Below are 14,984 nucleotides of genomic sequence, written 5' to 3' on the forward strand. Positions count from 1 at the left end.
ACAATTCAAAGAGAGCATAATAGCATACAGTATCAAGACTCTGTATTTTCCATCTTTATGCAGCTTTATTTTAACCTCTCTTATTTTTACTTTTACTTGTTGAGACAGGTTCTCTGTATATCTTTGTCCTGGAATAACTCTGTAGAGCAGGCTGTCCTTGAACTCACAGAGGTACAACTGTCTCTGCCTCTCCAGTGCTGGGATTAAAGGTGTGTGCTACAACACCTTTAACTCACAGAGGTCAATCTACCTCTGCCTCCCAAGTCTTAGATTAAAGGTGTGCATCACCACACCCAACTACTGTTTTTTTTTTTTTTACTTTAAGAACTTTAACCTTTAGCCTGAATATATTTTAACACACTGTAAACCATTTAGAGATCCATTGTCTTTGAATCTATCTTTACTGTATCTCTCTCTTTTTCTGACCACAGGAGCCTTTAATTTACCAAGCAATATGGGTAGACTTAAAGCCATGGCTTTGAAGGCTGAATCCAGCCCATTCCTTAGCTTTATGAAATTCCTGGTCCTCCCCAGTATGACTGCAATGAGTAACTTCCATTCCTACTTAGCCATGACTTCCTACTTATGTTTGGTTTCTGTAAGGAATAGCTACATCTATTGAAACCCTTTTCTCACCACTGCCTCTAATCAGGCTCCTCTGACATAGGAATCTCATGGCAGAATGAGATAGAGGTTTTTAAGTGTGGGAAAGATTGCTTTGATTCTAATCTCCATGTGCTAAACAGTCTCATCCCCCATTATTAGCCTTCTGCTCTACTTCTTTGATAAGTTTGTCTAATTAACTTAGTTTTCTTGCTACAAAGTTCATCCTAAGGCTGCAAAGCAAAGGTTGTTTTCTCCTCCTTATTTAAAGGTGATTTTGGCTTTTTGATTTTTTTAAAGTTGATACCAGTTTATCAGGTTTTTTTTGTCACCAGAAGCCCCACTGGGATTTTGGCATTAAAATTGACATTCAGACCATTGATCTACCTAGAAATGTTTTGGAATTAGAGATGCATCACTAGTGGAAAGCAGATTTTGTTGCTGTATGTACTACTGTTTTGATTCTGTCCACATGGTGGCACTAGTGCAAAGAAAATCGTATTGCCCAGTTGGCAAGGAGAACCCTGACACTCACATTGGTATTTTATTAAATGCCTGCATAATTTTTGAAAGGCAGAACTGAATGTCACGTGGGATGGTCAGCAGTCTACCAAATACTAAAGTATCCTCAATTTAAAAAAAAAAACAAGATTTAACACTGTATGTTACAAATTGAAATTCTAAAGTCTTATCCATTGGGTTCTTCAGTCTTTTAATCATAAGACATGCACACACAGGTGAACACACACAAGGATTAGTGCCAAATCCAAAGCCTGGGAAAGGAGGGGCGCTCTCCTCCAAACCAGCAGGCTCATTCCGTTGCTTTGCACAGGGCTGGAGAGCAAAGGTCATACCAAGTTTATGAACAAAGGTGGTGGGGGTGTGGGGGTTGTGTGATTCTGCTATTCCACTTCCAGCCCCGCCTCTTATTCAAGCCTGGGATAATCCTGGGTTAAAGTCTACTGTCCCTTGTGAAAAACATGCCTGGGCTTGCAGGGACGGAAAGCATTGAAAGGGAAAGTGACAGGACAGAGACTCTGCAGGGCTGAGGCGACTTCCTCCGAGCGCTGCTCTTAGAACAGGGGATGAGGTAAATGCCTGTACCTGGTGATTGACACCCGAGTTCCCAATGCTTGATAGTGGTCTAGACTTAGTGTTCCTAATTCTAAGTGTCACTGGGTCCTATACAAAATAACTACTAATGAACCAAGTTACCGGAGACAAAGGGATGGACATGTAGTTGACCTGACATAACTTGATGGTTCTATGAAAAATTCATTGGTAATAGCACTTACATTGTCTAGGACTCAGTTTCCTCATCTGTGGGGGGGGGGAGATGTAGACTAGACCACATCACTTCAATATGTCCACAGGAAACCAGAATACGTCACCATAAATATACCTCTGAGTCAGGATAATTTTGAGCCGAGTGAAGAAGTACTTAGCCACAGAAGCCCTGAAAATGGCATACTGCTCTTTTGTTTGTAAGGAAAGTAAAATGACATTTATTAAAAGAAATCTCAATTCCTAAGAATGTCTCCTGTACCAGAAAAAAAAAATGACGATTTTTATCAATGGAAAATAACAATCCTCACCCCTGTTCCTAAATGCCTTCTCGTTCTCTACACTCTTTCTGGCTTAAAATAGCATTCGAACCTCAATTCTAAGCCACCTCTAAGGGCACCCATTTTGCCGTGTATCTTACATGTATTTGAATAATCGTTTGTTTCCGAGGTAAATCTGCCCTGCTTGATTAACCACAAGTATCATTTAGAAAGGTAGGAAGAAATATTATTTTCCCTCCCCTAACACAGCAGGATTTTCCATTCAGGTTCGTATTAAGATGACATAGGCATTTCAATAGCTAGTAGGATTTAGTACAGCACATTAACAATACTGAACAATACTCCATGAGCCATCGGAACAAGAAAAATGGGTCTGCCTCTGCGTTGTTAGAACTGAACAGTAAATTCTGAGCGTATTGACAGCCACTCAGTTGCCTGTATTCGCCCCCCCCCTTCACCCCACTGGGAGGGCTTGTATTGACTCTGTGCATACTAGGACAGTGACATCGCTTCTCTTAGTGAGCCATTTGATCCACGCAATTTGAATCACCCACTTGGAACAAGAAGTCATAAGTGACTTCAATTGTAAAATTATAATTAGCAACGGGGCACACTTTTCAGCATCACTGTCAAAGCCCATACTGTTGCTAACCACGGCCCACTCAAACCATTAAATCGCTTTTCTGAAAAATCCCACAGGATAGCGCTCTTGCTTTCCGATGGTTAGATTGGCTGCGTACCAAACCTTCGCTGGGCTTCAGGCCCGGGTCCAAGGTTAAGGACCTGACCTTTGACAGGGGGTCACTTATTAGGCGCTGGGAAGAGGCGGCAGGGGTTCAGATGTTTTCACACTACCGCAGGTCACCCCGATCTGCGACCGGGAGTGTGCTTCGTTCCTCAGCGGCTCTGACTCAGCCGGGTGCCCGGTTCCGCGCATCCCAGGCACTCAGCCGCCGGGTCCACGGAGCTCTAGCCAGGCGCGAAGGAGCCCGCTGTGGCGGCGGTGGCCCCCAAGCGCTCCGTGGCTCCCTGGGTGACACCGGTGTCCCATCGCGGGGTGGTCAGGAGGGCGGTGAGGGGGCGGTGCCAACCCTGCGACTCCCCCGATCATCACCCAGCATCCTTGCCCAACCATAGACCCGACAGGGCGTCCACCCTTGGGTTTCTGTTTTCCACCTCCAAGGTCAGGGCGTGCAAAGAACCGGGGTCACTTCGCGCTCTGCCACCTCCAAGCCGGGTCGAAGCCACGCGGCCAACTCGTACCTATCCAAGGCTCTAGCTCCACAGCCGGAGGGCGGGGCGTCCTCCTTGACGTCAAGAGACCCCGCCCCTCCCAGCCGAGGGAATAAAAAGGTTCCCGGCTCGCTCTCGCTCGCACAAGCGGAGCTGGACAGCAGAATAGTCGGTCGGCTGAGGGACCAGGGACTTGAGAACCAGAGCTAGCCCGGACGCGTGTCCGTGCCTCGGAGGTGGCAGCAGGCAGTATCGGGTTGCCGGGCCACGATGGAACTCCTGCGGACTATTACCTACCAGCCCGCCGCTGGCACCAAGATGTGCGAGCAGGCGCTGGGCAAAGCTTGCGGCGGGGACTCGAAGAAGAAGCGACCTCAGCAGCCCTCTGAAGACGGGCAGCCCCAGACCCAGGTGACCCAGGCGGCACCACACCACCATCATCACCACTCTCACTCGGGACCCGAGATCTCGCGGATTATTGTCGACCCCACGACGGGGAAGCGCTACTGCCGGGGCAAAGTGCTGGGCAAGGTGAGGAGCTGCCGGCCGGCCCGCGGCCAGCGGCGGAGTGGGAGGGCGGGATGCCAGGGCAAGTAGAGCAGAGGGGGACCCTGAGCTCGCGCTTCTCGTTCACCCAGATGTCTGCTCCCCCGCGCGACGTGGGTCCCTCATCTGCCCTTCTGGGCTTCTGTGCGCCGACAGCGCTGGGGATCGGGCTTTGCATCCTCAGCCTAGGCTTTGCTCCTAAGTCTACGAAGGAGGGACTGAGAGCATTCTAAGTTAGCCCCAGCTCTAGCCACCTGATCCCCTGGGAACTCGACTGTCAAATTTCTTCAGAGACAATTTTCCACTCCCCTCTCCGTAGAGCTCTTCTTTGTAAAAGGGAGACTAGTAACTGGCCAGGTTTCCAGGAATGTATTTCCCTTCCCGAAGGGACCATTTTACAAACCAAAATGCACCCCTCTGCCCACCCCTCTCTGTTCCTAATTTTTGCTTTTTCTTTCCATTTATGTATTCATTTATTTTAAACGTTGGCCCTCCATTTTCTTCGGCTCAAATCCATCTCGGCTTTGTTTCCTCTCAGGGTGGCTTTGCAAAGTGTTACGAAATGACAGATCTGACAAACAACAAAGTCTACGCTGCAAAAATTATTCCTCACAGCAGAGTAGCTAAACCTCATCAAAGGGAAAAGGTGTGTATGACTGTTGAGCGAAGTATTTTCTTTGTGTGCAGGGATGGCCCTTCCCTGTTAGAAAAATGTCTCCTGCATGTGTAAGCCCCGCCTTTCCAGAGACGATGGGAGGCTCATAAGCCTTATTTTGCTATTTCTTTTTCTTTTCTTAGATTGACAAAGAAATCGAGCTTCACAGAATCCTGCATCATAAGCATGTAGTGCAGTTTTACCACTACTTTGAAGACAAAGAAAATATTTACATTCTCTTGGAATACTGCAGCCGACGGGTAAGGGCTAACTCCCGGGTCAGTGCACTCTCCAACAGAAAGCTGATGTGGTGTTTGGAACACATTTTAGCTGGGGTTTTAGCCGGGACAGTTCATTCTCCCACTGTGTCAACCGGCACCACTAGTCTGGGCAAAGGGAAACCTGATTTGGCTGACAGTTTGACAAATTCTCTTTTTCCCCCTTCTCTTCCTAGTCCATGGCTCACATCTTGAAAGCAAGAAAGGTGTTGACAGAGCCAGAAGTCCGATACTACCTCAGGCAGATTGTGTCGGGACTCAAGTACCTTCACGAGCAAGAAATCCTGCACAGAGATCTCAAACTAGGTAAGCCCTCCACTGCAGAAGCTGGGAAAGCTGAGGGGGGCGGGTGTTAGAGAGATGTCAGTTTTCCCATCCTCCCTGAGTGTTCTTAATTGGGATCCAGTCTTTTGAATGGGTAACACTTTAGTGGAGGATGCTGGCCTCCAAAGAGCTCCATTCCAAGGGAGTTCACAATTCATTTTTTTTTCTGTCTCCTAGGGAACTTTTTTATTAACGAAGCCATGGAACTGAAGGTTGGCGACTTTGGTTTGGCAGCCAGACTGGAACCATTGGAACACAGAAGGAGGTAAGAGTCATGTCTTTCCTGGGTTTCGTGGAGACCAAATACACCTTTATTACCTCTGATTTGTTACTTGATAGAAAGTTCACACTAAAACCTGTAAACCATGGTTGTGTTGCTTAAACAAATGTCCACTGCGAACGCGGGTGACTTACACCTCGACACTGATTATTCTGAGATCAGATGTTTTATTTTGCCTGAAATATATAAACCATCTGGTCTCAGTTGGTTAAAAACACTTGGTCCTACGAGCTGACCAAAATTGTACACTCATTGAAAACTTATCAAAGGAAACGTGATCAAATCAAAACACAGCATAAAACTTCAAGGTTTTATTTTCCATTGAGTCACCCCCAGAGAAATAAGTTTAATGAATGCAGTGGTTCCTAATGAGATCTTGCTATCTTCTGTCTTTTCAGAACAATATGTGGTACCCCCAATTATCTCTCTCCTGAAGTCCTCAACAAACAAGGACATGGTTGTGAATCAGACATCTGGGCCTTAGGCTGTGTGATGTAAGTAAATGGCAGAGTGCCTAAAAAGCGAATTTGACCCGGTCATAAGGCTCAGAAAGTTCCTTTTAGACCGTTCCTGAAGATGTGTTTCTGCGTACCCAGGTACACGATGCTGCTAGGAAGGCCGCCATTCGAAACCACAAACCTGAAGGAAACGTACAGGTGCATAAGGGAAGCGAGGTATACGATGCCGTCTTCATTACTGGCCCCAGCTAAGCACTTAATAGCTAGCATGCTATCCAAAAACCCAGAGGACCGCCCCAGTTTGGATGACATCATTCGGCATGACTTCTTCCTGCAGGTCAGTGCCCTCTCTGACCTCTTTGAAATGGCCTGCCATTGCCCTGATTGTTGAAGAGGTTTCTGAAGTTCTCTTCTGATTCCACAGGGCTTCACTCCGGACAGGCTTTCTTCTAGCTGCTGCCATACAGTTCCAGACTTCCACTTATCCAGCCCGGCCAAGAATTTCTTTAAGAAAGCTGCTGCTGCTCTTTTTGGTGGCAAGAAAGACAAAGCAAGATATAACGACACACACAGTAAGTGTTAAGACTCCTCTTCCCTTCCTGTACCCATGATTACCCTTGAATTTGATGACCGGGCTGAGCCTTTACTACTGGCTTAATTTCACCTGTACATTTGTATCTCGCTGACTTTGACACTAGCAGCGTAATAAACACGCACCTAGGACTGACAGCTTTTGTTTGCTGAACACTGAAGTGTGCTGCGTGTGTAACTGCCGGTGATGGCAATGATGAAAAGCTGGTTTTGCTGTGGATGCCCAGAAGACACAGAGCTAGCTCTGTTCCATCCTCACTGGGGTAGATTAACATGTACCATTCTTTTCCTCGATTTACAGATAAAGTGTCCAAAGAAGACGAAGATATTTACAAGCTTAGGCATGATTTGAAAAAGACTTCGATAACCCAGCAACCCAGCAAACACAGAACGGATGAGGTATGTTGGGGAAGAACACAAGCAGGTAGACATTTTAGGTCATTTCCATTCTTGGGCCATCAGCATTTTGATGATGATTAGGGCTGAAGCCATGCTGCCAGTCTCGAGACTGCAGTAGCTTTGCTCTGGGCTTATGGGCCCTTGCTTTCGGATAAGCTTTTCCAGTAATTAGCATAATCTCATTGTAACCTGAAGTTTCAAATATAAATAGACTTAGTTCCTTGACTCATCGTATGGTTCTTCTTGTCCTTTGAAGGAGCTGCAGCCGCCTACCACTACAGTTGCCAGATCCGGAACCTCCGCAGTGGAAAACAAGCAGCAGATTGGGGATGCGATCCGGATGATAGTCAGAGGGACGCTTGGCAGCTGCAGCAGCAGCAGTGAATGTAAGCAGTTGAAACCAGAAATCCTAAGACTAGTCCTGTATGCTAAGTAACCATACAATTTAATAATCTAATTTAACACAGAAACAAAATTATAGAATTGGAGAAAAGACACTGAGCAACCTTGATTTCTGTGTCTTTCGAATTAGTGTAGGGAAACACCAGGACCTGTGGTTTTGGTGTAAACAATGCCGTCATTTCTGTCTCTGTGACTTCCCAGGCCTTGAAGACAGCACCATGGGAAGTGTTGCAGACACAGTGGCAAGAGTCCTTCGGGGATGTCTAGAAAATATGCCAGAAGCAGACTGTATCCCCAAAGAGCAGCTGAGCGCTTCCTTTCAGTGGGTCACCAAATGGGTCGATTACTCCAACAAATACGGCTTCGGGTACCAGCTCTCGGACCACACTGTTGGAGTCCTTTTCAACAATGGTGCCCACATGAGCCTCCTTCCAGACAAAAAGTAAGCACGTCTGATTAATGCAGTCTGACACGTCTCTGCTATCGCGCTAATGAAATCTGGAAACGGTGATTAATTGCTTCTCATTTTTCTCTTCTATCCTTCCCCGATTTTTAGAACGGTCCACTATTACGCAGAACTTGGCCAGTGTTCTGTTTTCCCAGCAACAGATGCCCCCGAACAATTCATTAGTCAAGTGACGGTGCTGAAATACTTCTCTCACTACATGGAGGAGAACCTCATGGATGTAAGTACCGCGGCTTTAGAGACAAGATACTGGACACAGCCTAGAGTTGGTAGCATCTGCATCACTTTGAAGTGTGTTTAGTTCAGATTCTCATGTCTTATCTTAGATGCAGTGAATCAGGGTCTCTGTGGGGCAGAGCCAGGAATCTGGAGGCCACTCCGAGGCTTCAGAGTTTGAGAGGCACCATGTGATGCCCACATGGTACAGTTTCACAGGCACTAACTATCTTCTTCTGACTTCTTCCAGGGTGGCGATCTCCCTAGTGTTACTGATATTCGAAGACCGCGGCTCTACCTCCTTCAGTGGTTAAAGTCTGATAAAGCCTTAATGATGCTATTCAATGATGGCACATTTCAGGTAACTGAGCCTTTTGTGGAGGCGCATGTCCTAAAACCTAGGTCTACCTAGCCGATTTAATTTTTGTCAGAACTTTTATTACTTCTTGAGTATTTAGCAAGTCCTAATGTCCGTGTTTATTTTTTTAAAGGTGAATTTCTACCATGATCATACAAAAATAATCATCTGTAACCAAAATGAAGAATACCTGCTCACGTACATCAATGAGGACAGGATATCTACAACCTTCAGACTGACGACGCTGTTGATGTCTGGCTGTTCGTTAGAACTAAAACATCGGATGGAATACGCCCTGAACATGCTCTTACAGAGGTGTAACTGAAAACCTTTTCGAGTGGACCCTATGGGACTCCTTTCCACTGTGAGTTCAACAGGGAAGCCAGCGGCAGGACATAGAGCACGTCAGCAAAGATGGACAGGGGGTGGTACAACGACAGATCCTCAGTGGCCTGCTGGACTGCTGGAACCAGGCCGGCGTAAGGTGTACAGTTGACTGTGGACAATCGGAGGGTGGAGGAGAAGGCAGTTTTCCTGAAGTACCTGTCGCTAAAAGGTTTAATCGGACAATTTTGCAGAAAGATGCATTGACTCTTAAGTTCTCTGTGTGGAGAGTACTTTCAGCCAGAGGACTTGGAACTGTGAATATACTTCCTGAAGGGGAGGGAGAAGGGAGGGTGCTCCCTTGTTGTTTAAAGGCTACAATCAGAGCCGCTTTTGGCTGCTTAACTGTGAACTATGGCCATATATAATTTTTTTTGGTTATTTTTGAATACACTTGTGGCTGGAAAAGTGCATTCCTTGTTAATAAACATTTTATTTATTACAGCCCCAAGAGCAGTATTTATTATGAAGATGTTCTTTTTTTTATGTTGACCATTTTGAACTCTTGGCAATAAAGAGTATGAAAAGAGAAGTTGTGATCTCCTCTCCTTTCTGCTGCGCGACACTGCACCAGTGCAGCCTTTGAGCATGGTTCCTGACATGCCAACACACATCACAAACTAGGAAGGTCTTCATAGTTCCTAGTGACACCTTCTAGAAAAGCACTCTTTATAATCATAGTTCCAACTATGGACTTTCTGCGAGGCCCCAACTTGAAGAGAGTATGACAGGGCTATCACTTTTTACAACCCCCCCTCCCGGCACCCTCCTTCCTCCTGCTAAATCCCAAACCACTTTTTCTCTAAAGTAACACCTCAAAAATCATTTAACTTAGAACCAAAAAGAAGAGTGATCCTGTGCAAACAGACCTCTCATTACTAAGTGAGCAGGTTCAGGGGGTTTACCTTAATATGGACAGAACTATGCATTATAATGCATGTGCCACTTAAATGTATTACTCAGCCTTAACTTGCCTAAACACTTCCAGTGCCGCTGGCAGTACTGGTTCATAAGCCAGGAGTCGGAAATGTTTTGTTAATAAGTCACGATTTTCTTCTGGTGCATGGGGGCTGAGAAGACACCTGTGAACCAAGCTATGGCTTGGGTCCATCTTTTAGCCTACTAGCTTATCAAAGAGGCAAATCGGATAAGGTTTTTCTTTCAGTAAAAGCTACAGAAAGAATCTGTTTATCCCGTTACTCTCAACATACAATGACCCACATATGATGCTCAGACATTTTGTTGTTCAACTGGAGTCATGCTACAAGGAAGACTCTATCCTGGGAAAGAAAACCACTTTTTTTTGGGGGGGGGGTGTTCACTTTGTGATTCTATATGGGGGGTATAGAAGTAGATTGTCATTAGATATTTATGTTTATCTGAAGTAGATTCTGCACCTCATATGCTTCACCACTGAAAGCCAAAGATTGGGGACTTGCTATGGGTATCTCATGAGTCCTCAATAGCCTTTTCCTGCCTTGAGTTTTCTATGTATCAAAACCTAATTTTTTGGTTAATGACTTAGAGAGCTGGCCAGACAAAACTAAATAACAGATGTGTACATGTTGAATCTAATTTCAGGAGCAGAGAACAAGCAATAGTGTTAAACTAGTAAAAGAAAAATGTTCTACTAAAGAATTTGTCAGTAGAACACCATGTGTTCCTCTCAGGTTTTTAGGGCAGACTTCTTCATTCTTGCATTTATTGAGCATCTGCTGTGTGACAAGGTGCAGGGCCTGGACTCGAGTGCATGGACCCTAGGTGTCTTCTTGCCCTGCAGGAAGTCTCTGAATGGCAGAAACTGAGCATCCACCTCAATCTGATCAGTGCCGTGATAGTACGCTGAAGGTGGGCACTGCGTCTTGTGATGACCCAGGACAGGAATCATAGGGAAGAGCTCTGAGTATGGCTGGGGGGGGGGGGGGGGGGGGGGGGACTCAGAAGCAGACTCGAGAGAAGGAAAAGTCTTACGGAGAGTTCATAAGATACTTCAGGAAGTCTAAGGTGCTAAATAGCTCTAAGTAAGGGAAATGAACCTATACGTAGCCCAAGACGGAGAGAGCCATCAGCAGAAGTGTGCATATGAACCATGGCATGAGGAGCTTTGAAGAGACAGATAATATACCCTGCATGCAAACATTGAGGCTGCATCATGGAAGCTGTGTATGGACTGACTGGGAGACTTTTAGCTCTGTTTTGGTTTTACTTTCTTTGTTTATTTTTTAGGTGCTAGCTCAAACTGGCTTAGAACCCAATATGAAATCTATCCAGCCCTGGAACTTATAGTGGATGCTCCTGCCTCAGCCTCACAAATGCTGGAATTACAAGCGTTTGTCACCAGGCCTGGCTGGCTGCAATTTCAAGCAGGAGAGTAATGTATATTAGATCTACAACATTCATCCTGGCAGCATAGAAGGGAATAGGCAAAGAACAAAATAAAGAGCAGGAGCCCAAACAGTGAAGAAATGAATATTGTGATCAGGGTGAGAAGGGACTGGAGACTTAGCATAAGGAAGCAAGAGCTTAAGGTTTCCCCTTGGGCAAGTGGGGGAGGTGACTTACTGTGCCAGGATTGGCAGAAATGGAAAGGGTCCTGACAGTGACAGTCTGATGCTGAGAGATAGGGAGTTAAAGATTGTAAATCAGATTCCTAAGAAGATACGGATGTGGTCCAGAAAGTACTTGGATAAAAGTGTCTGTTTCTCGAGAGTGATTTGGGAGTGACGAGGTGTAGGCTAATACTCTGGGAATGGAAACACATGAGGGTTGCTTCTTATGGTCCACCAACCTAACATTTGTGTTTTAAAAATGCAGTGGGCATCTCCATAAAACACAAGAGTGATGAGAAGTCATTGCCATGAAGGAAGAAGAACAAAAAATACCAAATAACTGTCACGGACACAAAGATTCCAAATTCCACCAAATAACCCCAAAATAGCATGCGTCTTTTGTGAGCACACTTGTTCCAGAGACTGTTTCTCCACTAACAATTGTAAGTCATAGATGGGCACAGCTAAGAGCAAACACTTAAGTAATAAGACCAGTTAGCTTTCCCAATGGTAAGGACTACTTTCCACTAAAGCTTGGTACGGCCATTACCGTCTCTTGGATATCATTACTTGACATTTATGATGTATATATTTCAAGTCCCTCAGCCCTCTCTGAATTATGCCTTAATGTATACTCAGTATCTGCTAAGCAGGAAGCATTCTCTAATAGCAAAGCTCAAAAGTCAGTTCTCTGCTTGTGGCTTTGAAACCTGTGATTTTCGTTAGAAAGCTATCTCTGAACATCGGCCTCTTCATTGGTCAACATTCAAGGCTCAGAAAGCCACTTGTAACACTAAAAGGGCTTGATACATATTCCTACTCATTTTGTGCTGTTTTCCATACCTGCAATGGCAGGAATCCTGATTACCTCGGATGTAAAGCAGATGACTCATGCCTGTTTCTTGTCTATCCAGTCTTCCTCTTCCTGCTTCAGTTAGCACAGCAAAAATAACTGTACAATGCTTCAGCCGAACAAGTCTAATGGAGAGCCCTGGCTAATGGGACAGCTCCAGCATGTGCCAGGAGTTAGGGAGGCAACCGGAAGCCATTACTACCCCCAACAGCTAGAGGGATCCAGAGAAAACTAGGTTTGTTCATAACCATGGTCTCCTGGAAAACACTAGAACCACGTTGCCATTGCCTACCAAGATTTTAAAATCACAGAAGAGATCAATGTAGATATTGCTGTGAAGGGCCTCATTATATATTTGGGTGGGAAATAAAGGCAATGAAATGTTCTGGAAGTTCTCCCCTCCCCCCTCTTGCTCTCCAGTTGCCAAGTGACCATTTGAGAGGAAGCCAGGAGAGGAGCAACCTGAGTGATTCTTACACTCCAGAATAAAGGCCGGTCCAGCAAGGAATGCATGTGAGACTCAGCAGGCAACGCGTGACCGTTTTCCTTTCTTCCTTAATTGTTCTCTTCCCATTTTGTGCCATTTTCACTTTCTCTCTCCTGTGAAATCTCAAAATGGCGTTGCTGTCCGGAGCTGTGGCATCACGCACAGGGCCTGCTCACATCTGCGTCAGATGGGATCCTAGAGCTGAAAGAAGTGGACACACACTCTCATCCCTGCCTCAGAAGCTCTCTTGACAGCCACTAGCAGATGCAGTTAGCTTGCTCCAAAAGAGTCTCACTGAGGAAATCAACCATTCTTCAGGGTAGGCCCCACGCCCAGGAATAGATGGGCAACAAACAACAAACATCTTTGTAGGGTCTTTGTCTCATAATGTTGAGGCATAATGTTAGTGTTTTGTTTTGTTTTATTTTCCCCAACCTGTAAGGAATTCTTTGCATACACAGTATGGCGCCTAGAAGGTTTTTATGGGATTCCAGAGTGTGTGAAGGTGTGTGTCTCTGGTATGGGTTTCTTGAGTTTTCCTTGGCTCTTTCTTGTTTGGTTGTTTTGTTATATTCCAATTTGCTTGTGTTTTGATTTATTTTATTGTATTATTACTTAGATGCCTGTTTGGTTTCTAAGAAGAGACAAAGGGTATGGAGCAGCATGAGATGTGAGGTGAGGAGGAACAGACATGAGTAGAGGGAGGGAATACCATAATCAGAATTATATTAAAAAACTATTTTCAATAAAGAAAAGGAAAAAAATAACTATAGTAGTTTGTTACTAGGCAACAGGATGACAGGCAGTGAAAAATTTAATAGGAGAACAAAATAGGGTAGGAACATTAAGACTGTATTTATTTTTACTTTACGACTGTGTGACTTCCAATATCAGATCATTTTTATATTATAGAGATATCATTAACCTAGTGAAAATGTGTAACTAAATATAAATGGATGCATGTCTATGAGGTACCCAGAGAAATCAGTTATTGTTATTTTTATGGCGATCCCATATATAGGATGGTGAATACAGTTTTAAAGCTTGTAACAAACTCTTCTAAAAATGTAAGTCTGCAGGGTCCACCTTGCTGTTCCTCTTTTTGGAAGATACGCTAATTTTTATAAACCTGGACTCATGTTTCAGTCTAATATTTGTTTGTGCCTTGTTAACTTTTATAATGGAATAAATTTCCTTAAATCAACACAACTTAATTGTTTTCGTGAACTCAAATTAGAACTTCCATATGAAGCTTTGGACTATAGTATCATGGTTCATCAATATTCAGAATTCAGCTCACAATAGGATATATGAATTTTGCCTCTGGGATAAACTTGATAACACCTTGATGTACAAAGCAAAAATTGACTTGAATTATTGAGGTACAAGAGAAAATGGAAAAATTACTGAGTTATCTCTGCCATGAAATACTGAATAACTAGATATTTTAAGCTAATCATGCAAGTAAGAACATTGTTCCCTTCCCAGCTAGGCCTATAACAATTTGGTGTTATAACAGGGCACAGGCTTAAATGAAACAAAATACACAGCACCTTTCTTTTGTACTCCTGTGGATTAATAGCAGCAGAACGACCTTTAAGGTTGAGATCATAACATCCAACATGCTGTAAGAGGCCCACTAGGATATCAACTTGTTTATGATGTGCACGATCCCACTAACAAAAAGACTCGAAACCAGGATTATGTGCATTTTTGAGAACTTTGGAATGAGGAGGGTGTTTAAATATTTCAAGAGCTGAAGAGAAAGGCAAAGTCCAGGCAAATGGTGCAGCAGCTGGGAGGGCTAGTCAGATCACTAGATAAGGACAGAGCTCCTGCGGCCTGGTGAATGTGTGAGCTCCAGGGCCCTGTGAAGTAGAGAGGAGATCGGTTTGGTGCCTTTGCTGGCTCTGACTCTAGGACTCCAGGGTGACGTCACTAAGCATGGAGATGGGAGGGCATGAGCAGGAACACGCCATTGTAATCCTAAACACAGATCAAAAAGACAGCAATAACTCTTAAGCGTTGATAGTAAAATGTAGCAAACAAGGGAACGATGTGTTTTCCCTTTTAGTATGTATTCCCTTTTAGTTTTATATTTGAGTTTTTTCAGTAATGACTGTGTTTAGCAATTGAATGCATAATTTCTGAAACTTTACTGATCGGTTCTGATGAAATGGATAGATAAGCTCTTGTATGGATCAAACTTAATAATGGCCTCTCTTCTACAGGGGCAGTGGTATGTGAGCCTGGTCTTCCAAGCTCATTTCCCTGAAACATGGCCCAGTTGGCTTTTACATACTTCCATCTTAAAGACTATAACTTTCAGGGATCATT

At 44.5% G+C, this 14,984-nt stretch overlaps 1 protein-coding gene across 1 annotated transcript; it reads left to right on the forward strand.

Annotated features, from left to right (window-relative positions):
- The first annotated feature begins 3,537 nt into the window (after window positions 1-3,537).
- Plk2 (polo like kinase 2) lies at window positions 3,538-9,290 on the forward strand. The gene is made up of 14 exons (XM_005356788.2): window positions 3,538-3,932; window positions 4,486-4,593; window positions 4,746-4,862; window positions 5,057-5,186; window positions 5,382-5,469; window positions 5,883-5,978; window positions 6,081-6,279; window positions 6,367-6,514; window positions 6,835-6,932; window positions 7,189-7,318; window positions 7,536-7,776; window positions 7,891-8,020; window positions 8,267-8,377; window positions 8,508-9,290. The coding sequence occupies exons 1-14, from the start codon at window positions 3,672-3,674 to the stop codon at window positions 8,697-8,699; spliced, it is 2,049 nt and encodes a 682-aa protein (XP_005356845.1). The 5' UTR covers window positions 3,538-3,671; the 3' UTR covers window positions 8,700-9,290.
- Window positions 9,291-14,984: the final 5,694 nt, after the last annotated feature.

This window comes from Microtus ochrogaster, chromosome 19, assembly GCF_000317375.1.
Source record: "Microtus ochrogaster isolate Prairie Vole_2 chromosome 19, MicOch1.0, whole genome shotgun sequence".
Taxonomy (NCBI): domain Eukaryota; kingdom Metazoa; phylum Chordata; class Mammalia; order Rodentia; family Cricetidae; genus Microtus; species Microtus ochrogaster.